Source organism: Lithobates pipiens, unplaced genomic scaffold, assembly GCF_037356315.1.
Source record: "Lithobates pipiens isolate NorthernLeopardFrog02 unplaced genomic scaffold, aLitPip1_a1.2 Scaffold_10, whole genome shotgun sequence".
Classification (NCBI taxonomy): domain Eukaryota; kingdom Metazoa; phylum Chordata; class Amphibia; order Anura; family Ranidae; genus Lithobates; species Lithobates pipiens.
The window spans coordinates 35,218,127-35,241,991 of NW_027507686.1; the positions used below are offsets into that span (position 1 = coordinate 35,218,127).

At 49.1% G+C, this 23,865-nt stretch overlaps 2 protein-coding genes across 2 annotated transcripts; one reads left to right on the forward strand and one right to left on the reverse strand.

The window, feature by feature from the left end:
- Positions 1–1,407: 1,407 nt before the first annotated feature.
- On the reverse strand, positions 1,408–10,728 carry COQ9 (coenzyme Q9). Its single transcript, XM_077453973.1, has 9 exons — positions 10,599–10,728; positions 9,651–9,783; positions 9,417–9,552; positions 9,193–9,335; positions 5,652–5,736; positions 3,946–4,050; positions 3,710–3,865; positions 3,437–3,490; positions 1,408–1,613 (listed from the first exon to the last, which is right to left on the reverse strand). Exons 1-9 carry the CDS (start codon positions 10,669–10,671, stop codon positions 1,578–1,580), a joined length of 921 nt encoding a protein of 306 aa, XP_077310099.1. The 5' UTR covers positions 10,672–10,728; the 3' UTR covers positions 1,408–1,577.
- Positions 10,706–23,751, forward strand: CIAPIN1 (cytokine induced apoptosis inhibitor 1). Its single transcript, XM_077453960.1, has 9 exons — positions 10,706–10,811; positions 13,022–13,185; positions 13,285–13,437; positions 13,911–13,987; positions 15,048–15,207; positions 15,940–16,013; positions 16,693–16,814; positions 17,144–17,222; positions 23,581–23,751. The coding sequence occupies exons 2-9, from the start codon at positions 13,023–13,025 to the stop codon at positions 23,692–23,694; spliced, it is 942 nt and encodes a 313-aa protein (XP_077310086.1). The 5' UTR covers positions 10,706–10,811; position 13,022; the 3' UTR covers positions 23,695–23,751.
- Positions 23,752–23,865: the final 114 nt, after the last annotated feature.

Here is a 23,865-nt window from a genome sequence, read left to right on the forward strand (position 1 = left end):
GACGGAAACAGTCCGATGCAGACCACACACAGTCGGAATATCCAACAAAATGCTCCGATCGGACACACTCCGACGGAATCTCCGACCGTGTGTACAAGGGCTTACAGTCTTTTTATAGCCAGCATGATTTCTGCCAGTGTAGGCTCATCTAGAGAGGGTCCTGGTGAATTGAAATCCGCTGAGTATGTAGGGGAATCTAGGGGTGTTAGGTGGTCAGCTTGGGTGTGGAAGGTTGTGGACAGAGTCCTTCACCCCTTGTGCTGAAGGTGAGAGAGGGCTGCGGCATGGCTGACGGATCGGCGCCATCTTGCCTCCTGAACCGAGCCAGGTGTTCTGCCGTGGACTAGGATGCAGGTGGCCCGTATTTATTCACCATTATACCTGGAACCGGTGCCCACCGTCCTTAGGAAGGGTTCGTGCCACTTAGGAGAATTTTGGACTCAGGATGCCTGCATGAGAAGATAGAGCCAAAGCTATGGATCTAAGCAGCCGCTCTCATGAACCTCAAATGATTTGTAGACTTCCTTGCAGACTCTGAGGAAAAGCAGGAGGATGAGAATGCTGAGGTGTTGTTACAAGAAATAAATAATTTTTATTCACAATTTATCAAATCAGAGGTGCAGTGAACCAACAAAACGTATTAAACTTAATTTACAGAATGGTATGTGTGTAACCATTTGTAGATTGGAGTTTTGCCTTAAAAGGCATCTTTGTCAGAAATAAGCCCACCTACATGTACACATTTCTTTGTCTCTAGGGATAGTGCCCCCACAGATGTGTCCATGAGTCTTCCCATTAGGAACTGGGCCTCTAATGTCCCCAAGCAAGTTCACACTCTAATGACCCCAGAACCCCTCCCCCAAAAAACTGACACACTAATATCACCCTTGCCAAGAAAGCTGACACTCTAATACCCAGCACACGTGTTCACAACCCTAGAAGCAATTTTGCTTTGAGAAAGATTTTTTTCCATTATTGTACAGTCTTCACATATTAAAGCAGAACTAAACTCCAAAACAATGTGTCACATATTGCAGATTGCCACTCCTTAAAATGTGGCTGCATTCGTTTTCTTTTTTCAGTCTATGAATATTATAAGCAACTACAGAAAATACTTGTTGTTCCTGCCAGAAATGCGTCTGTGAGCCAAGCAGACTGAAAATGCAATCTTATCGCTTCTGTAAACTACTGATCCCATAAACCCCCTTACTATTGAAATGAATGGAAAGGCAGACCTTCCTGGGTGACCACCATGAATACTGTAGGACGAGAGAGTGCCCCACCTGGGAGGCAGGAAGTATGTTACCAGCATTTCTTTCTTGAATTGTGTTCTATTAACAAGAAACACCATCATATGAGGACAGATAATCTTCACCCAAGAAGTAAAACAAACAGTCACTGGCCAGATAGCAGCATACAAAGATTTAATAGTAAGGTGCAAACATTGCTAAAGGTGAGCAGAGCGCAGAAAACAACACTGCTGGTTCAGTCCCATCAGGATCTAATGTGAGCAGAGTGCAGAATTCACCGCTGCTGGTTCAGTCCCATCAGATTCTAATGTAAGCGGAGCGCAGAATTCACCGCCGCTGGTTGAGTCCCGTCAGATTCTTCAACTGGAAAAGAAAAAAAAAAAAAAAGTAATGAGAGCTGGCACCGGTTCAGATGTGAAAGATATTTCCTATAAATAACGATTACATTGGATATCTGGCAGTTCTTACTAAGAGAAGTTGTTTTAATATCAATGGCCAAAGGAGAAAGAACACAGGAATTCTGACTTGCCTGTAAATTTTCTATGTTGGAGTACAGGACACAGGCAGAATATTCATACACCCTGGGTTATAGGCATATACCTCCAGGTCCGGAATCTGCAATTAGCGGACCTCCAGCTGTTGCAAAACTACAAGTCCCATCATGCCTCTGCCTCTGGGTGTCATGTTTGTGGCTGTCAGAGTCTTGCTGTGCCTCATGGGACTTGTAGTTTTGCAACAGCTGGAGGTCCGGTAATTGCATATCCCTGCTCCAGGTGATTGAACACTGTCAAGCATTTAAGAACATTATACACCCCCCTCCTCTCCCTTCCTTCTTAACCCTACCAACCTCTGCAAGGTACCAAGCAATGCAGAGCAACACAGGAATAGAAGAGAGGTGATGGTCAGAGGGTGGCAGTGCAGGTTGTGTTAGATCGCTCTGCCTGGCACGCGGCCCGATTTTCAGCCGGCCACTGACCAGCACTTGTCCATGACCCAGGTGGTTGGAGACCCCTGCAAAAAAATTTTTTTGAAAGGATGAATCATCAGCAGGAACTACCCCAGGGCACTCCTCAGTCCATGTCAAAGGAACGCTAAAGGGTCCTAACTTCATCTATCATGGTGAGTTCTACCAATAAATGTCTTTCAGGGGCACAACTCTCCAGCTGGCGTCTATGCTATAGATCTGTATAAAATCCTACTGGTCCTCAAGGCAATATATCATTGTACAGGGTCCAGTTCCAACTGCGAACGCTAAAGGCTGTCCCTGCAGGTCCAGGTATCATTCCTTTGAGTGCTGAACAGTAGCATTAGAAAATGGATCCAGAAAAAGCTAGTCTCCTAATCCCAGATAGAACCATTATGAAGCTAGCTACTTTTCATGCAGAGATGGCACAGACATGACCATCACCTAAGAGAATAAAAAAAAAAACAAGCCTGAAACTTTGACCTAGGGGAGGGGCTATGTCCAGGATGGGATTTCGTTTCCAGTGTCCAATCACCCTATCAACCTCATCTTCATGGATATGAAGATGCTCTGTGTCCCATGATGTACAATAAAGAAAAATATATACGTGGCTTCTTCAAAAAGTTCCTGCACTTATGTAAACTCTATAAACCACCTCAGTACCGGGCCCTTCCTGCCGAGGCCAATTTTTATCTTTCAGCGCTGTCACAATTTGAATGACAATTGCGTGGTCATGCAACGCTGTACCCAAATGATTTTTATCATTTTCTTCAAACAAATAGAGCTTCCTTTTAGTGGCATTTAATCACCACTGGGCTTTTTTTTTTTTTTTTTTAAGGGAAAAAAGACCGCTGATCAGCTCTCCTCACTTCACAATCTGTCAGTGTAAAGGGAGGGGAGCCGATAAACGACACTCTCTTGTTTACATATGATCAGCTATGATTGGACACAGCCAATCATATGGGTAAAGAGGCACAGCTCTTTCCCGAGATCAGAGTTGTGCAATGTCCCAAGATCGTGGCTAACGCCTTCATTGGACGTTGTCCCAGCACAAAAGCCGCACTGCTCCGGTCATTTTACTATACGGTGGGCTGGAAATGGTTAAATATATATAAAAAAAAAAAAAGTGCAGAAACGTTTTGAAAACCCCTCGTATTTTTAGTTATTTATTCACCAAATACAAATTATTCACCAGTATTAGCTCTAAGCCGACAGTACTCACCGTAACAGCAGCTCCCATCAGCCCCTGAATGACAGCTTCCCCCGTGGAGGACACCTACAAAGACATTACAAATATGACAGTTCTCCTCTGAAATGGGTTCTCTTTCTATAGGATGTATCCTCCATATAGCTAATATCTGATGCGTAAAGCAGGACATGCATCATCCAGTACGTGGACGAGGTATCTGTGGGCGTTGGTGGGAGGGCTATGTTAGCTCACCGCCTATAGGACAAATCTATGGAAAGCCTGTGAAAGCAGATGATTTCTCTGTACCTGTTTCATAGAATTTCCAGCAGTCATGGCATCAGATATGCGGTTTTGCAGGAAGTTCCAGGTATCCTCGAAGTCTGGAGAATTGTCTTGCATCATGACCAGCTGTGTGGTGCTATAAATGCCTGCAAGAACTGCCCTGCGTGTGTACCAGCTGACCTATGGAACAAACACCCAGCCAGTCAAATAACAATATCGTATCTCCGAACTCCCCCTTTACTACTCAATGGTGCACTCACATCTGTAGACTGGTCGCCAGCATAATGCCAGATGTCATCCAACATGGTGGTCAGTAGATTTAAGCTGGTAGGAATATTTTGTGGTAAGAGAAGAATTCCCAATGCCTGGAAGAGAGAGAGATTCAGCCATTACCACATGTAACGTCACTCCAACTGAGCAGGACACCCTTCCAAAGCCACCCTCTGACCTGTTATGAAAAGACACCTGCTCATCTGTTATCCAAAGCCACCCTCTCACCCATTAATGAAAGACACTCTCTTACCCGTTATCAAGAGATGCCCTCTCATTCGCTATCGAAAGCCACCCTCTGAACCCATTATCCAAGGACATCCTCTGCCCCGTTATCTAAAGATGCCTTCTTACCCGTTAATCCAAAAACAACCTCTTGTATGTTATCCAAAAGGCAACCTTTCATCCGCTATCCAAAAGACACCCTCTCATCCGCTATCCAAATGTGACTGCTCACCCTCTATCCAAAGGCGACCTCTCACCCGCTATCCAAAGGCGACCTCTCACCCGCTATCCAAACCCTGTGGTTGAGTCACAGTTTTACCACCCCCAATCCATACCCCCTTTAGCTGCTGAGGCAGCATCCAAAAAGGTGTACACATGGCACAGCAGGAATTAAGCCCCCTGTTGCTTACGGTTGGTGCTACTGCCTGCCAGTAGTGACCCATTCAAGTAAATAAGGCCACACTACAAGCGTTCTGCAACTGCATGCTTCTGCTGGGTCCAAGGGTTTAAAACAGGTGGTGAGAAAGCAACACAATGCTGCCTGCTTTAACCCTTTGTCTGCTACACTGCTCAAGGTTGCAGAGCATTTGCTGAGTGGTCTCATTCATTTGAATGGGTCATGCTTGGCAGGTGCTACACCCACCAACCACGATGGGGTGTATAACTTTTGCAGGGGCATGTGTACACCCTTGGCCACCGTAGCTAAAGGGGGTGCTGTTAGGGCAGGGGTGGTAAAAACACATCTTATCTATGGGGTTTTACCACACTAAAAATGCAAATGAACCCCTTACTGTTCTGAGCCCCCTATAAGGCCGCTTTCACACCGATGTGCTGCGATTTACCTGCACCCCAGGTGCAGCACAGTGCATCTGCAACTTTCCTACGCTATTCTATAGACTTCTATTATATCCTGCAGGTGTCGTGCACTTTCTGAAAGCGCACCAAAACTCCTGCATTCAGAAAGTGCACCAAACCCACAGGATATAATAGAAATCTATGGCTAAGCGCAGCAAACCTGCAGCAAAGATGCAGGTACACTGTACTGCACTGAAGGTGTGGAAAAACTGCAGCGCATCAGTGTGAAAGCAGCACGATACCATTATGCCCAGTGTATTCCTTCACACTGACCTGAAAATCTCCTCTTTCCTGCTGCTGGCACCACTCTGGAGACCGCTAGCTGCAACAAGAGGTGGAGTGCATTTGGTATCACTCCACAAGGGACAGGAGCCAGCACTACAGAGAAGGCATTAGCTTATGCGGCTCCCTACTACAGCTCCAACTTTACAAGTAGTCCCTCTGCACTTTCATGCTCTGGAATAGTGGGTCAGCATGCCCAGACCGCGATCTACCAGTCATCTGGCCGCGATCTACGGGTTGTTGACCCCCGCTCTACATAATCTGAAAAGTGACCCCCCCACACACACACACACACACCTCCCTCCACCGAATGGGGCAAATTTGTCCCCTGTACCTGAGGCCATTGTCCAATATAGGGGATTAGCATCCTCAGGCGAGCTTCCAAAGCATCTCTAATGAAATCAGCTTTTGGTTTCTTCCTGAAACAAAGGAAATCAGAAGACAGTTACCAAGATATCACACCCCAGTTGAAGTCTTTGCGGACGAAACGTATAGGGTTAATAAGCTGGCTCTAGCTACCTTAAAATGCGCTTTTTATTGTTCAATTGAACTGTTTTTACCTAATATTCATTTGTTTGGATATTTTTACACACACATATATATATATAAATAAATTCCATCATCTGGATTTTACACTATGTGGAGGCTTTTTTTTTTTTTCTTCTTTTTTTTTTTAACCTTACATGATATTACCATCTGGAGCGGATATATCTTCGTGTACCATGCCCGGAAACATTTATGGTTTGGAATCATAACCATTTCCACTGGTCTCCTGGCATTCTTACCAGCTTATAGAGGAGGGGATTGAATGGTCTACCCTGAGAACCTCACCCTACATTGCCGGTATTATGGTTGATAGATCCACCGCTGTATGGTGAGTTGGGTCCACTACTTTGAGTAAGAGTACCTTTCTCTCCCCCATTCCTGGAAGGTGAAGGCACTCCTGGGTGCATCTATCCACCGGTCATTATATTTAGCTTAGAGACTGTTAGATATCTGTAGCAGCAGTGTGTGTTCCTCACATGCCACAGCCCACTTTGGGTATCTCGCTGTATGGACTATCACGTTTGCAGTCTCAACTACAATTGGAATTAGCATTACACTAGTTGTTTCATATGTTTTTTGGTTACACATGGGCCTGTCTTTCCTAAACATTTTCACAGGATCATTCAGGGCATTACATTCACGTTGGATTTCCGATTTTTGTTTTATTTGTTTGAACATTTGCACATGATCCTGTTGATGTTTGTTTTTTTGTTTGAATATTTGCACACTATACTGCGATTCTAACCAGTCACTTCTATCACCTCACTTTTGTTAGTAATTTTTTGTGCTCGAGACTTCTTGTAACTCATCATCGCACTAGGTCTGCCTTATATAAATACTGTGCGACACTCATATGTTGTGCTGTCTATTATGAGATAATATTTTTTCACATTACTAGTCTCTGTATAATTTAAAATATACATTTTCTTGCTAGGTTTAATCCCCTGGCACACCCCTAGCACTACACGTTTTACTCACATAGTTACCAAGATGTAAAAATCCCTCAAACTCCACGAGGCAAAACATCCGACCCCCCACTCTACATTAATGGTAGATTTTCCTTCCTCCACACAGACAGCGACATCCTTCATCCCATTGTGCATGGTGATGTCCTGTATATAGTGAGTACGGATGAGCTCCGGTGTGTTTGCATGCTCCACGTGCAGAGCCCGTGCAGCGCTGCGCTCATCACAGGCAGTGAGACATCGTGCGGCTGCAGAGATCGGGCAATGTCTCACTGCCTGTGATTAGCGCAGCGCTGCGCCGACTTCCTGGCGGGCTCAGCAGTGGACCATGCGAACATGCCTGAGCTCATCCTTAATAGTGAGCATTCTGTACATGGTATGACCTGTAGATGGTGTGACCTGTATCTAGTGAGCATACTGTACGTGGTGTGACCTGTATATAGTGAGCGTCCTGTACATGGTGTGACATGTGTATATAGCGAGCGTCCTGTACATGGTGTGACCTGTATATAGTGAGCGTCCTGTACATGGTGTGACATGTGTATATAGCGAGCGTCCTGTACATGGTGTGACCTGTGTATATAGTGAGCGTCCTGTACATGGTGTGACCTGTGTATATAGTGAGCGTCCTGTACATGGTGTGACCTGTGTATATAGTGAGCGTCCTGTACATGGTGTGACCTGTGTATATAGTGAGCGTCCTGTACGTGGTGTGACCTGTATATATAGTGAGCGTCCTGTACGTGGTGTGACCTGTATATATAGTGAGCGTCCTGTACGTGGTGTGACCTGTATATATAGTGAGCGTCCTGTACGTGGTGTGACATGTGTATATAGTGAGCATCCTGTACGTGGTGTGACCTGTGTATATAGTGAGCGTCCTGTACGTGGTGTGACATGTGTATATAGTAAGCGTCCTGTACGTGGTGTGACATGTGTCTATAGTGAGCGTCCTGTACGTGGTGTGACATGTGTATATAGTGAGCGTCCTGTACGTGGTGTGACATGTGTATATAGTGAGCGTCCTGTACGTGGTGTGACATGTGTATATAGTGAGCGTCCTGTACGTGGTGTGACATGTGTATATAGTGAGCGTCCTGTACGTGGTGTGACATGTGTATATAGTAAGCGTCCTGTACGTGGTGTGACATGTGTATATAGTGAGCGTCCTGTACGTGGTGTGACATGTGTATATAGTGAGCGTCCTGTACGTGGTGTGACATGTGTATATAGTGAGCGTCCTGTACGTGGTGTGACATGTGTATATAGTGAGCGTCCTGTACGTGGTGTGACATGTGTATATAGTGAGCGTCCTGTACGTGGTGTGACCTGTATATATAGTGAGCGTCCTGTACGTGGTGTGACCTGTATATATAGTGAGCGTCCTGTACATGGTGTGACCTGTATATATAGTGAGCGTCCTGTACATGGTGTGACCTGTATATATAGTGAGCGTCCTGTACATGGTGTGACCTGTATATATAGTGAGCGTCCTGTACGTGGTGTGGCCTGTATATATAGTGAGCGTCCTGTACGTGGTGTGACCTGTATATAGTGAGCGTCCTGTACGTGGTATGACATGTGTATATAGTGAGCGTCCTGTACGTGGTGTGACCTGTATATAGTGAGCGTCCTGTACGTGGTGTGACCTGTATATAGTGAGCGTCCTGTACGTGGTGTGACATGTGTATATAGTGAGCGTCCTGTACGTGGTGTGACATGTGTATATAGTGAGCGTCCTGTACGTGGTATGACATGTGTATATAGTGAGCGTCCTGTACGTGGTGTGACCTGTATATAGTGAGCGTCCTGTACGTGGTGTGACATGTGTATATAGTGAGCGTCCTGTACGTGGTGTGACATGTGTATATAGTGAGCGTCCTGTACATGGTGTGACATGTGTATATAGTGAGCGTCCTGTACATGGTGAGACATGTGTATATAGTGAGCGTCCTGTACATGGTGTGACATGTGTATATAGTGAGCGTCCTGTACATGGTGTGACATGTGTATATAGTGAGCGTCCTGTACATGGTGTGACCTGTATATATAGTGAGCGTCCTGTACATGGTGTGACCTGTATATATAGTGAGCGTCCTGTACATGGTGTGACCTGTATATATAGTGAGCGTCCTGTACATGGTGTGACCTGTATATATAGTGAGCGTCCTGTACATGGTGTGACCTGTATATATAGTGAGCGTCCTGTACATGGTGTGACCTGTATATATAGTGAGCGTCCTGTACATGGTGTGACCTGTATATATAGTGAGCGTCCTGTACATGGTGTGACCTGTATATATAGTGAGCGTCCTGTACATGGTGTGACCTGTATATAATTAGTGTCCTGTAGGGGGCACTCACTCGGCGTTGTTCAGTTGCACCAGTTTGTGCTCCTCCTGCAGCAGTTGGACCAGCCTGGCGTTACAATCGGACACGAAGTGCAGGACAAGCTCACTCCCGCCACTCTCGAATATTCCTGCTGCAGCCACCGATAGGTCCAGAGCCTGCGCAGAGGGGGACTCGGGTTACACAAAGCTCCGGCACTACAACATGTAAAGTGAGCGGGGCACAAAACAACGGATTACCTTGGCGCCTTCAGCAATGGCCTCAGAGCTCCACCCATAGTGCGGTACAAAAGCCATAGCTGCAGATAGAATGCGTTGCTGCAGCTGCTCCTCGCTCTCGTAGCCTTCAGACTCGTCTCCTCCTTGGTCTGTATACCTGAAGGACAGAATGGGGACCTCATGTCACCAGACTGAGAAGAAGCCAGAAGAGATAGCACTCTATCTGGACACAGGAAAGGGGTGATTGGACCTTACCTGGGAGGCGGGGAGATCTCCTCTCCATCCTTGTGAACGGAGTCCGTGTGATCAAACGATGGTGGAGGCGTCTTCTGATCATCATATCTGAGGGGCGAAACCCACAAGTGGCGCGCCGAGCGCACTGCCAGGCCTGGAAGATAAAAGGAAGGAGAAGACGGCCAATCAAAGAATCTGAAAAATAAGGTGGAAGAGGTGGAGGTATATGTGGTAGAAGTGCAGAGAGGTAATAGGGGTATATGTGGTAGAGGCTGAATGGAGGGAGGGCAATGGGGTATATTTTTGGTAGAGGGGGGTTAATGCGGGGTATATTTGGTTGAGGGGGTGGGGGGTATAGTTGGTACAGGAGGAGGATGGAGTATAATGGGGGTGGGGAGGTGGAGGGAGTGGGGGTATATTTGGAAGAGGAGGAGGGGTGGGGGTACTTGTGGGTGAGGGTAATGCAGAGCAGTGGCAGCTGGTGCTTACATTTTTTTGGGGGGTTCACAAACAAACTGAAAAATACTGCCCCCCCCCCAACAATTGCAGCCTCACTGTGCCCATCATATAGGTGGAGGGCAGTTAATGGTGGTAGAGTTGGTAGAGGAGGAGGGTAGAGTATAATGGGGGTATATCTGGTAGAGGCAGAGAGTGTAATGGGGGTATGTTTGGTGGGGGGTATATCTGGTAGAGGCGGAGTGGGTGGGGTAATAGGGTTATGTTTGGTGGAGGAGGGGGGGGGGGGGGGGGGGGGTAAATGTGGTAGGGGTGGGGTATATCTGGTAGAGGTGGGGTGATAGGTGTATTTGGTGGAGGGGGGGGGGGGGTATATACAGTAGGAGAACTGAGGTCAGTGGGGGGGGGCTCAGTAAAGTTGGGGGTCATTTAGGGGTGAGTGGTGACGTCACTCATTGCAGACACTTCCGGGCGAGCGTCCTCCGAGGCACCGTGCCTTCTCCCTATCCTCACCCGCTCCTGGGCGGCACCTCAGCAGTAAAAGCCCCGCCCCGCTCGCTGCTCTCAGAGCCCGAAGAGCCGCCATAGTGGTAGTAGCCGGGAGGGGGCGTGTCCTCTGAAGGATCCAGCAAGAAGACGTCGTTTCCGGGAGAGAGAGAGAGAGAGAGAGAGAGAGAGAGAGAGAAAGAAAGATCGGAACCGGACGTATTCGGAAGGGAGCTGCAGGTGAGTCGCTGAGCCTCTTACTAAGGGGTAAGGTATGTCATGTGATCACTAGAGGGGTTGTTTCCCATAGCAACCAATCACATAACTACCCCGTTCTCCCCCATACACAGCTGTGAGGTATATACCGAGTCATCTGTATGTACACACTGAGGGGATTCTTAGTATCAGCGCTAATCCATATCTCCCATATCTGGGAAATTCTCTATTCTGAGAACGACTGACCGCCCTCACCTCAAGACCAATGGCCGTCCCAAGCCCAGAGCCCGACCGCCCTCCCCGTCATCCAGAGCCAACCGTTGTCCCGAGCCCAGAGCCCGACCGCCCTCCACGTCGTCCAGAGCCCGACCGCCCTCCACGTCGCCCCGAGCCCCGACCGCCCTCCACGTCGCCCCGAGCCCCGACCGCCCTCCACGTCGCCCCGAGCCCCGACCGCCCTCCACGTCGCCCCGAGCCCGCCCGCCCTCCACGTCGCCCCGAGCCCGACCGCCCACCCTCCACGTCGCCCCGAGCCCGACCGCCCACCCTCCACGTCGCCCCGAGCCCGACCGCCCTCCCCCCGTCGCCCCGAGCCCGAGTGCAAACCCCCCCACCCGTCGCCCCGAGCCCGACCGCCCTCCATGTCGTCACGAGCCCGACCGCCCTCCATGTCGTCCCGAGCCCGACCCCCCCCCCCCCCCTCCATGTCGTCCCGAGCCCGACCCCCCCCCCCCCCTCCATGTAGTCCCGAGCCCGACCCCCCCCCCCCCTCCACCATGTCGTCCCGAGCCCGACCGCCCTCCATGTCATCCCGAGCCCGAGGGCCCACCCCTCCCACCCGTCGTCCCGAGCCCGACCGCCCTCCATGTCGTACCGAGCCCGACTGCCCTTCATGTCGTCTCGAGCCCCGAGCGCGACTGCCCCCCCCCCCCCGAGCCCAACCACCCCCCCACCCGTCGCCCCGAGCCCGACCGCCCTCCCCGTCGCCCCGAGCCCGACCCCCCCCTCCATGTCGTCCCGAGCCCGACCCCCCCCCCCCCTCCATGTCGCCCCGAGCCCGACCCCCCCCCCCCTCCATGTCGCCCCGAGCCCGACCCCCCCCCTCCATGTCGCCCCGAGCCCGACCCCCCCCCCCCCTCCATGTCGTCCCGAGCCCGACCCCCCCCCTCCACGTCGCCCCGAGCCCGACCGCCGTCGCCCCGAGCCCGAGTGCCCACCCGTCGCCCCGAGCCCGACCGCCCTCCATGTTGTCCCGAGCCCGACCCCCCCCCTCCATGTCGTCCCGAGCCCGACCCCCCCCCCCCCCCTCCATGTCGTCCCGAGCCCGACCCCCCCCCCCTCCATGTCGTCCCGAGCCCGACCCCCCCCCCCCCTCCATGTCGTCCCGAGCCCGAACCCCCCCCCCCCCTCCATGTCGTCCCGAGCCCGACCCCCCCCCCCTCCATGTCGTCCCGAGCCCGACCCCCCCCCCCTCCATGTCGTCCCGAGCCCGACCCCCCCCCCCTCCATGTCGTCCCGAGCCCGACCCCCCCCCCCCTCCATGTCGTCCCGAGCCCGACCCCCCCTCCATGTCGTCCCGAGCCCGACCCCCCCCCCCCCTCCATGTCGTCCCGAGCCCGACCCCCCCCCCCCTCCATGTCGTCCCGAGCCCGACCCCCCCCCCCCCTCCATGTCGTCCCGAGCCCGACCGCCCTCCATGTCGTCCCGAGCCCGACCGCCCTCCCCCTGTCGTCCCGAGCCCGACCGCCCTCCCCCTGTCGTCCCGAGCCCGACCGCCCTCCCCCTGTCGTCCCGAGCCCGACCGCCCTCCCCCTGTCGTACCGAGCCCGACCGCCCTCCATGTCGTACCGAGCCCGACCGCCCTTCATGTCGTCTCGAGCCCCGAGCGCGACTGCCCCCCCCCCCGAGCCCAAACACCCCGTCGCCCCGAGCCCGACCGCCCTCCCCGTCGCCCCGAGCCCGACCGCCCTCCCCGTCGCCCCGAGCCCGACCGCCCTCCCCGTCATCCAGAGCCCGACCGTTGTCCCGAGCCCAGAGCCTGACCGCCCTCCACGTCGTTTCGAGCCCAGATCCCGACGGACCTCCCCGTCGTCCAGAGCCCGACCGCCCACCCCGCCTCCCAGAGCCCAACTTCCCAGTTCAGAATCACTGGCCACACGGGCTCTGTACTCAATAATGTATATGGAATGTACAATGTGTGTGTAAATAATGTACATCTCTCTCATCTGATGTAGGATGGGCAGTTTAGGTGACTCCGTGTCACCTGGTCAACATGTGGCAGTAACATGGGACGGCTCCTCCTCCGTAGAGAGTCTTCAGGAGCTTGTAGCACAAGTGCAGACCGCAGTGGCCCCAGATGGGAAGGTTTCTGTAGAGAATGTGGAACGCCTGTTGATGTGTAAGTTTTACCATAACCCTCTCTTCTGATGGCACCTCTCGAATACAATAAAACGTGTCCCCTCTCCTCCGGTGTACTGATCACATCCTCTCCTTATAGCGGCTCACCGTGATTCCTGCTTTGATGGCGTCCTCCTTGGTTTAGTTCCAGGAAGTACAACTATTCACGGTTCTGACATTCTGGTGGAAGCAGCTCGAATTCTGAAGCCAGGGGGTACAATGATCATCCAGGAGCCAGTGGATCTCCAAGCCGGTGAGATTTGGGTTTGTGGTATATGGATTATTACTCCCTCTGTGGTTGGTTGTGTTGGATGCTCCCATTATGTAATGACATGTTATATGCACTTTCCAGGTTACCTGATAATGTCAGAAAGCATAGTGTAGACATTGTACCCTCCAATATCTGCATACTCCCTGCCTAACATCTCACCTCATATTGTACATTGACTGTCTGGCGTTGTGCCTGACGTTGCGCACTTCCTCTCTGACGTTGCGCACCTCCTCTGACATCGCACATCTTTGCTTCTGACAGGATGAGGGAGATGTTTTCGAGCCAACAAAGTTTACTTAAATTTTATGAGAGAATTAAAACCTGATGTCACCGTCACCTCCTTCCACTGTAATTTGTAGAGTGGAGTCATCCATGTAGTAGTGTCTGCTCCTTTGGCCAGGTGATGTCACTCACCCCTATATACATGTGTGTTGCTGATTTTGTCTCTTCATTAGATCATGGCGCTCGTCTGCGGTCACCAGCCCAGCTCTCCTCTGCTATCACCCTTTCTGGAATGACCAGCGTGACACAGGTAGGTCATGATGAGGTTGGCAATTTTCCTGTAGTCCAGGAGGAGACTTAGCATTGTATAGAGCTTGGCTGTATGGTAGGCTTTGTACGTTGCTCACTCATACTTTATAACTGACGTTGAAACCTCACATATGATGTATCATTCTTCCACTGCTGCCCAATGCGGTGGAATGTCATTATATGTAACAAAGCTCCACCCCCTTTTCACCACCTGCGTTATGCTGTAGGAAGTGTTATTTCTGTCCGGCGAAGAAAGGTCCATCCTTCGTATATATCACCAGAATCCTTAATGAGATGAGAATATGACAGTCACATGCCTGGAAGGGAAGAAATTTGTCCTGTGAAGGAGATGCAGATGAGCAAAAATGGTCAGCGGCATAGAAGATTTCACATTCCGCTGTTCTTTGCCCGAGTCATTGATATTCAGGGGTCAGAGAGGGAGTGATCACTGATTGGGTACATCATAGAGGGAGCGCTCTTAACATCTGCTGTGTGTTCACATTAGATGGGGGGGGGGGGGGGGCGGGGGCTAGGCTGTCATGCTGTGGACTGAGCAGGTTCACTTTATAATGCATTTTGTGAGGTTTGTTGTAGGGATGCACCGATCTATCGGCCGCCAAGAATTATCGGCAGAAAACAGTTACCAGCTTTTACAGATAGAAAGTTACCATGCTGCAAGTGAGGTTTTTCATCAACGCAACGGAAGCGCAACAGACGAGTGTAAAGACTTACAAAAAATATAAAGGGATGCGTTTTTCTTGAGCTTTTTGTTGTGCTTTTTTTTATTTTTTATTTTTTTATGCAAAAGTACTTCAAAAACTGCTGAGTGCGAAAGCCGATAAGGTGCTGATAATGGCTGGAAATTCATATTCATGATATTAAAAAGTTGAATATTAGAAGAGATATATCATTTTAGTTTTAGCACCAGAATTTTCATTTCGGTGCATCACTAATTTTGTCATTCCCCTTTTTTTTCTCTCTCTCTGGGCCAATGAGGTATGGGATTGTTGTAGCGTGGAATGTGTTTGGCTGCCTCCATAGTGATGTAATTTCCTCTGCAGATTCTGAATGTAGCCCTGACAAGTGGACAGATGCAACATGTGAAGGAAACGCTCGGCCACTCTGGGACTGACCTGACCTCCGTCAGAATCCGAGCTACAAAACCCAACTATGAAGTTGGATCTTCCCGACCACTGGCACTTCTCAGACGCCCTGTGACAGGTATGGGACTACATGGGAGAAATGGAAGGGTCCATCCTAAGGGGCCACAGAGGAATCATATCATGAAGGTTCGGTCCAAGGGGGCCCACAGTGCTCAGGGAAATCGTATAATGAAAGGCCCGTCCGAGGGGGGCCATAGAGGAATCATGTCATGAAGGGTCCATTCAAGGGGGCCACTGTGGAATCATATCATGAAGGGTCTGTCTGAGAGGGCCACATACCACACTGGGGAGTCCTATTATGAAGAGTCTATCCAAGGGGTGGGGGTAAAGTGCTCAAGGAAATTGTATCATGAATGGTGTGTCAGAGGGGGACTCCGAAAGCTGTAGTGCCCAGGGTACTCTTATCTTGAAGACTTTGCCTGAGGGGACAACAAAAGGCTGCACAGAGGAATTATAAAGGGTACACCTGAGGGGGCCACAGAAAACCACACAGATTTCTCATATCATTGCTAGTCTTGCATGCAAGCAATGAGATCACGTTATGCTGGGCTTGCTGCAGACAATGAAATTGCATTATACTAGGCTTGCTGCAGGCAATGCTGCTTTGTAATTATGGGGAGAGAAGGGGAGGCTTCAGAGGACTGCATAATTCCATCAATAGAAGATAATGTATGAGCCACAGAGTCAGATCTGTTTACATGCACCATGTTCATTCTGTGTTATAAAGGCAGCATGGAGGACTGTGTGTGGATGTTGGGTGATGGTCTGACTCTTCTCTTTCCTCTCTCAGGGAAGCCGGCTGTAGATCCAGCTGCAGTGAAACTCTGGACGCTGTCAGCAAATGATATGAATGATGAAGAAGTGGCGAGTATCTATCACTGGGTGTCCTGTCTACAACCCGCGGCTACTAAGTATAATACACATAATGCCCCGTACACACGATCGGATTTTCCGACGGAAAATGTTCGATGGGAGGTTGTTGTCGAAATTCTGACCGTGTGTAGGCTCCATCGGACATTTTCTATCAGAATTTCTGACACGCAAACTTTGAGATTTGGATCTCAAATTTTCCAACAACAAAATCTGTTGTCGGAAATTCAGATCGTGCGTACACAATTCCGACCGACACGCAAAGTTCCACGCATGCTCGCAATCAAGCAGAACAGCCGCACTGGCTATTGAACTTCAATTTTCTCGGCTCGTCGTACATGTTGTACGTCATCGCGTTCTTGACGTTCGGAATTTCCAACAAGATTTGTGTGACCGCGTGTATGCAAGACAAGTTTAAGCCAACGTCCTTTTGGAAAAAATGCATGGATTTTGTTGTTGGAATATCCTATCGTGTGTACAGGGCATTGGTTACAACTCCCACCAGGCTCTGGTACTAACTTTAACTGACGCACATAAGATGCAAACCCAGCAGTACTAACTGTAAGTGACGCATAAGATGCAGCCCCACCAGGCTCCTGTACTAACTGTAACTGACACACATAGATTAGATTGTAATGGGACACACAAGCAATGATGGTACTTCTCCTCTTAGGATCTCTTGGACTCAGATGATCTTCTGGATCCGGATGACATGAAGAAGCCCCTCCCCTCCACACTGAAAGCCCAGGGCTGTGGAGAAGGATCAGAGAAGAAACGCAAAGCCTGCAAGAACTGGTAAGTACACTGCCTTCTGCACAGGGGCCCACACAGACACAATCTTCCCTCTTGATTTGTAGATAACAGATCCTGCCTTTACGTCTAAGGTGTTGAGGAGGGGTCCCACCCTCATGTCTGATGAATTGAGGAGGGGTCCCACCCTCATGTCTGATGAATTGAGGAGGGGTCCCACCCTCATGTCTGATGAATTGAGGAGGGGTCCCACCTCCAGGTGTGGGTTGTTGAGGAGGGGTCCCGCCCCCAGGTCTGATGTCTTTGGGGGGGGTCATTGTTAGGATTATTGGATGGTAACGCAGCTTGTGACATTTGATGTTGATCTCACGCAGCACATGTGGATTAGCAGATGAACTGGAAGACGAAAAGAAGAATTCTGCCCCCACACCTACCCCATCAGCATGTGGCAATGTGAGTATAAAGTTGTCCTTGAAAGATGATTGAGATCTTATTAAAGAGGATGGAGTGTATGTGTGTGTAAATATATATAATATTGGGGGGTGGCGGCGCATGTAATTGATAGAGGGATAAGAGACGACAGATTATGTGGCTCTGGCAGCTCACTTCAGTGGTTTATGTATACAATAATGTGCAAACGTTTTAGGCAGGTGTGAAAAAATGCTGTAAACTAAAGCCGCGTACACACGGGCGGACTGTCTGGCCTACTTAGTCCGCCAAAACACATTTCAGCGGACAGTCCGCTCGTGTGTGGGCTTCAGCTGACTTTTTCAGCGTGCAGTCTGGCGGACTAAGTATTTCGGAATTTCCGTAATACTGTCCGTCGGACTTGCATTTCGGCGGACAATCCGCCCGTGTGTGTGCCAGTCCGCCGTACTTTTGAAATGAGCAGACTTTTCCCGCCCGGAGAAAAGTCCGCTCATTTCGAGCGGGTATCCAGGTAGGCAGGGCCTGCGAAGGAGACGTCGCTGGCCCCGCCGCCAGACCCCCACGCCGAAAAAAATCGGCGTGGGGGTCCCCCCCAAGTCCACAACAGACCCTTGTCCGAGCACGCTACCCGGCCGGCCAGGAAAGGGGGGCGAGCGCCCCTCCCCTGAGCCGTACCAGGCCGCGTGCCCTCAACATGGGGGGTGCCTTGGGGAAGGGGGGGCCGCGCGGCCCCCCCACCCCAAAGCACCTTGTCCCCATGTTGATGAGGACTAGGGCCTCTTCCCGACAACCCTGGCCGTTGGTTGTCGGGGTCTGCGGGCGGGGGGGCTTATCGGAATCCGGGAGCCCCCTTTAATAAGGGGGCCCCCGGATACCGGCCCCCCACCCTATGTGAATGAGTATGGGGTACAATGTACCCCTACCCATTCACCTGTAAAATAAAAGTACCAAAAAAAACACAACACACGAGATAAAATACTTTATTGCACAGCTCCGGGGGTCTTCCGTCTTCGGGGGTCTTCTCGCCGGACTCCTCCGCTATCTTCTTGTAGCTCTTTTGCTAGTGGAGGAGTCCGGCTTCTTCTTCCTCGACGATCTCTCCGGCCGGAATGCCAGGGACGCACTGCGCGGCCACTTATATAGGGACAATGGGGCGGTGTCACATGGGTTGGTGTCACATGGTGACCCCGCCCCCTTACGATGTCATAGTCCCCATGTGACATCAACCCATGTGACATAAAGCCATGTGACACCGCCCCATTGTCCCTATATAAATGGCCGCGCAGTGCGTCCCTGGCATTCCGGCCGGAGAGATCGTCGAGGCAACATCTCCTGGAGAAGAAGAAGAAGAAGAAGAAGAACGGAAGGCGACAGCGGCGACAGAAGACCGGGCCACCGCCTGTAAAAGAGCTATAAGAAGGCGCGGTGGCCCGGGAGAAGAACCGAAGAGGGGGACAAGACCCCCGAAGTCGGGAGAAGAGGCCGGCGGCGAGGAAGAAAGCCGGACTCCTCCGCTAGCAAAAGAGCTACAAGAAGATAGCGGAGGAGTCCGGCGGGAAGACCCCCGGAGCTGTGCAATAAAGTATTTTATCTCGTGTGTTGTGTTTTTTTTTTTTGTACTTTTATTTTACAGGTGAATGGGTAGGGGTACATTGTACCCCATACTCATTCACATAGGGTGGGGGGGCGGTATCCGGGGGCCCCCTTATTAAAGGGGGCTCCCGGATTCCGATAAGCCCCCCGCCCGCAGACCCCGACAACCAACGGCCAGGGTTGTCGGGAAGAGGCCCTTGTCCTCATCAACATGGGGACAAGGTGCTTTGGGGTGGGGGGGCCGCGCGGCTCCCCCTTCCCCAAGGCACCCCCCCATGTTGAGGGCACGCGGCCTGGTACGGCTCAGGAGGGGGGGGCACTCGCTCGCCCCCCTTTCCTGGCCGGCCGGGTAGCGTGCTCGGACAAGGGTCTGTTGTGGACTTGGGGGGGACCCCCACGCCGATTTTTTTTTCGGCGTTGGGGTTCCCCTTTAAGTCCATTCTAGGCGGCGGGGTCAGCGACGTCTCCTTCGCGGGCCCCGCCTACCTGGAGACGCGCTCGAAATGAGCGGACTTTCCTCCGCGTGTGTGGGCGAGTCCGTTCATTTCAAAAGTAGGGCGGATAGTATGGCGGACTTAGTACGCCGTATTAGTCCGCTCAAAAAGTGGTGTGTGTGGTCAAGTCCGTTCATTCGAAAGTATGACGGACTGTCCGTCGGATTGTCTGACGGACTAAGTTGGCCAGACAGTCCGCCCCGTGTGTACGCGGCTTAAGAATGCCTTCAGAAATAGAAGTGTTAATAGTTTATGTTCATCAATTACCAAAATTTAAAGTGCATAAACAGAAGAGAAATCTAAATCAAATCAATATTTTAGTGTGACCAGCTTTTGCCTTCAAAGCAGCATCAATTCTTCTAGGTATTATGTGACAATTGGGGTCAGTGGCGCTACCTAAAATGTATACATGTATATTAAGTCATACCTTAACAAACCTCCACGAGGGTTGCAATACAACACCCCTATAGGTACTCTAACCGAAGAAAAGGGGAGGAGTAACTACCGTATAGTAGGTTCCCCAAAAACAGAGCGCATCCCTCAGTATCCCCTATCAAGGAGTATATATAATAATTGTATATGCGAAGATATACAAACACCCTATAGTAGTATAACCTACCATAAGGGAACCTAAAATGTATCAGACGTGTTATAGTAACCCTGTGCACACAAACATGTGTAAGTACTGTAATCTATATTCATAAGTATCTATATTCATAAGTGTGATAACCAGGTATCCTAATAATCAAAAATAATAAAATAGTAAATTCCAATAAAATCGAAGTGGACTAACCAATGGGTCAGTCAATCATCACCTAAAAAAAAAAACGTGAAAAACACGTCCCTCTATCAAAAGCGTGCTATACATGACAAACTCTTATACAGCGCAACCAGGCTAATCCATGTTCATTGTGCAAACACAGTAGTAAAAAATAAATAAAGATAAATGTAAAAAAAAAAAAAAAAAGTAAATAAAAACAACCAAATTAATAATAATAATGTTGATAGTGATATCTGTGACTCCTTGATATAACCAGAAAAAACTGAGTTATAAAAATATATAAACTGTATACATGGAAAAATTGTCTGCATGTTCTTTTTTCAACTTAATGTGCAAAGAGTCCAAAAACTGTGAAAAATTGACTTTTGTGCTTGAAATGTCTCCAAGTGACTTGAGTGCTCCCCCTCAAGGGTCTCTACTCACCGGATCCTCACACTCCTACAGGGGTAGTGTGTGTATAATTCCACTCCTTCAAGCTGGACCGTCTCGGCTCCATCAGCTTCTATCTATACTCTGCTCACCACCTTCTTCTTCTTTTTTTTTTTTTTTTTTTTTTTTTTTTTTTTTATATTTTATTTTATATATTTAATATATATATATATATATATATATATATATATATATATATATAATATATTTTTTAATTATTATTATATTATATTTTTACTTATATATGCGGTTATGTTCGAGTCTCTATGTGGAAAAAGAACAGATCAAAACATTGGCCAATGCGTTCCCAAGCTACCCCTGATAACACAGCTCCTGTGAGTCTCTATCCTCCGTCAGGACTGTCCAGGGCCTAGTTTTAGGGGAGGCAGCAACCGTGATTGTTAACCTAAGCGCCACTTTGTGTAGTATTAAAATATGAATTCTTCTAGGTACACTTGCCCACAGTTTTTGAAGGAACTTCGCAAGTAGTTTGTTCCAAACATCTTGGAGAACTAACCACAGATCTTCTGTGGATGTTGGCTGCCTCAAATCCTTCTGTCTCTCCATGTAATCCCAGACAGACTCCACGATGTTGAGATCAGGGCCTTGTGGGGGGCCAAACCATCACTCCCAGGACACCATGATGTTCTTTATGCTGAAGATGGTTCTTAATGACATTGGCTATATGTTTTGCGGTCATTGTCCTGCTGCAGAATAAATTTGGGGCCAATCGCACACCTCCCCTGATGGTATAACATGATGGATAAGGGTCAGCCTGTATTTCTCAGCATCGAGGACACCATTGATCCTGACCAACTCCATTTGCAGAAATGCAGTCCCAAACTTGCAAGGAACCTCCACCATGCTTCACGGTTGCCAGCAGACACTCATTATTGTACTGCTCTCCAGCCCTTCCCCCAACAAACTGCCTCCCGCTACAGCCAAATATTTCACATTTTGATTCATCAGTCCGGAGCATCTGCTGCCATTTTTCTGCACCCCAGATCCTGTGTTTTTGTGCACATTTTAGTCCCTTATTCTTGTTTTGACATCAGAGTATGGCCTTTTGGCAGCAGTTCTTCCCTGAAGACCACTTTGACCAGACTTCTCTGGACAGTAGATGGCTGTACCTGGGTCCCACTGGTTTCCACCAGTTCTGTGCTGATGGCACTGCTGGACATCTTCCAATGTCGAAGGGAAGTAAACACGATGTCTCTCATCTGCTGCATTGTTTCCTTGGCCGACCACTGCGTCTACGATCCTCCACATTGACCTTTTTCTTTGTGCTTCTTCAAAAGAGCTCAAACAGCACATCATGAAACCCGAGTCTGTTTTTTAAATCTTTGCCTAGGAGAGACCTTGCAGCATAACTACCTTGTGTCTTGGTGCTGTGCTCAGTCTTGCCATGGTATATGACCTGTAACAGGAAACCGTCTTCCACAACCTCACTTTGGTAGCAGAATATGGCTGTTCCTCACCCAGGTGTAAGCCTCCTACACAGCTGTTTCTGTTTCAACCTACATATGAAATTGTTGATCATTAGCACCTGCTTGATATAATTGGCTACTCACACACCTGAGACTAATCCTACAAAATCCCTCATTTTGTGCTAGTGTAGGAAAGGAATTGATGCTGGTTTTAAAGCAAAAGGGTAGTCGCACCAAATATTGATTTGATTTATATATTTTTTTTTTCTGTTTGCGCACTTTGCATTTTGTATTTTATTTTATTTTTTAAATAATAGGTTTATTTCTGAAAGCATTCTTTACAGCATTTCTTCACACCTGCTTAAAACTTGTGCACAGTACAGTATATGGTAGAGGGTTTGGGAGGGGAGTTTATTTAACCGCTTGCTGACTGCCTTATGCAGATATACGTCTGCAGAAGGGCTTGTTCAGGCAAACGAATGTACCTGTACGCGGCCCTTTTAAGAGGCGGCCACGCGCGCGGAAACCCCATGAGTCGGGGGATACCCGTAATTGCCTCACGGAGAGGAAGAATAGGGAGATGCTAATGTAAACAAGCATCTCCCAGCTCTGCCTAGTGACAGTGTAACTGATCTCTGCTCCCTGTGATCTCCCTGTGACACGTAGCCACGCCCCCCCCCCACAGTTAGAAACACTCCCCAGGGCACACTTAACCCATACACTGCCGCCTAGTGGTTAACCCCTTCACTGGTAGTGTCATTTACACAGGAATCAGTGCATTTGTATAGCACTGATTGCTGTATAAATGACAATGGTCCCAAAATGTGTCAAAAATGTCCGATGTGTCCACCATAATGTCCCGGTCACGAAAAAAAATCGCTGATCGTCGCCATTACTAGTATTAAAAAAAAAAAAAGGGAATTAATAAAATGAATAAAAATGCCATAAACTATCCCCTATTTTGTAAACGCTATAAATATGTAGAATACGTATCGGCCTAAACTGAGGGGGAAAAAAAGTTTTGGATATATTTTTTGGGGGGGGATATTTATTATAGCAAAATGTAAAAAAATAATGCGTTTTTTTTTTTGTTTGTTTTTTTTTTTCAAAATTATCATTGTCATTGTTCATAGCGCAAAAAATAAACTCAGGGGGATCAAATACCACCAAAAGAAAGTTCTATTTGTGGGAAAAAAGGATGTCAATTTTGTTTGGGAGCCACGTCGCATGACCACGCAATTGTCAGTTAAAGCGACGCAGTGCCGAATCACAAAAAGTGCTCTGGGGAGGGGGGGGGGAGTTCTTCTGGGGCTGAAGTGGCTAATAGAAGGCTAGGAGCAGGAGATGACAGATAATGTGGATCTATACACAATATGGGGGGGGTTATTAATAGTGGGATAGGAGATGACGTGATGGAGACCTGGCAGCGGATATCAGTGGTTTATATATTGGGGGGGGGGGGGGAGGAGATTTCAGTGGTTTATATTTTCGGGGTAGGAGATTGTCAGCTGCTTATATATGGAAGGGTGTGTGTGGGTGGGTGTGTTTTTATAGTGGGGGGTAGGACATGACAGACTATGTGGATCTGGCTGTGTGTGTGTGTATAGTAGGGAGATGACGGGTATTGGTAGCTCACTTTAGGGTTTTTCCTTTTCCAGTGTTACCTCGGAGATGCATTCCGCTGCGCCAGTTGCCCATATCTGGGAATGCCGGCATTCAAACCGGGTGAGAAGATTCTCTTGAATCCCAGCCAGCTCCAAGACGCATTGTAACTTTCGATCTCTGTGTGTGTGTATGTGTATATAATGTTCAATAAAGATTCAATGTCACCTCTCCTGTGTCCGGCCTTCATTTAAAGTGACAGATGTGTGACATGATCCTGTTATGTGACAGCACTGATGAGAATAGCACAATGGTGTGCCTTCAGTCATTTCCTCCTCATG

Coding starts and splice junctions, on each gene's coding strand:
- COQ9 (XM_077453973.1), bottom strand. CDS start 10,671: ATGGCGGCTCTTCGGGCTCTGAGAGCAGCGAGCGGGGCGGGGCTTTTA. Junction 9,784..10,598: donor GAGGTGCCGCCCAGGAGCGG/GTGAGGATAGGG, acceptor TTTATCTTCCAG/GCCTGGCAGTGCGCTCGGCG. Junction 3,866..3,945: donor CTGGCGACCAGTCTACAGAT/GTGAGTGCACCA, acceptor TTTGTTCCATAG/GTCAGCTGGTACACACGCAG.
- CIAPIN1 (XM_077453960.1), top strand. CDS start 13,023: ATGGGCAGTTTAGGTGACTCCGTGTCACCTGGTCAACATGTGGCAGTA. Junction 13,186..13,284: donor TGTGGAACGCCTGTTGATGT/GTAAGTTTTACC, acceptor CTCTCCTTATAG/CGGCTCACCGTGATTCCTGC. Junction 17,223..23,580: donor CCCCATCAGCATGTGGCAAT/GTGAGTATAAAG, acceptor TTCCTTTTCCAG/TGTTACCTCGGAGATGCATT.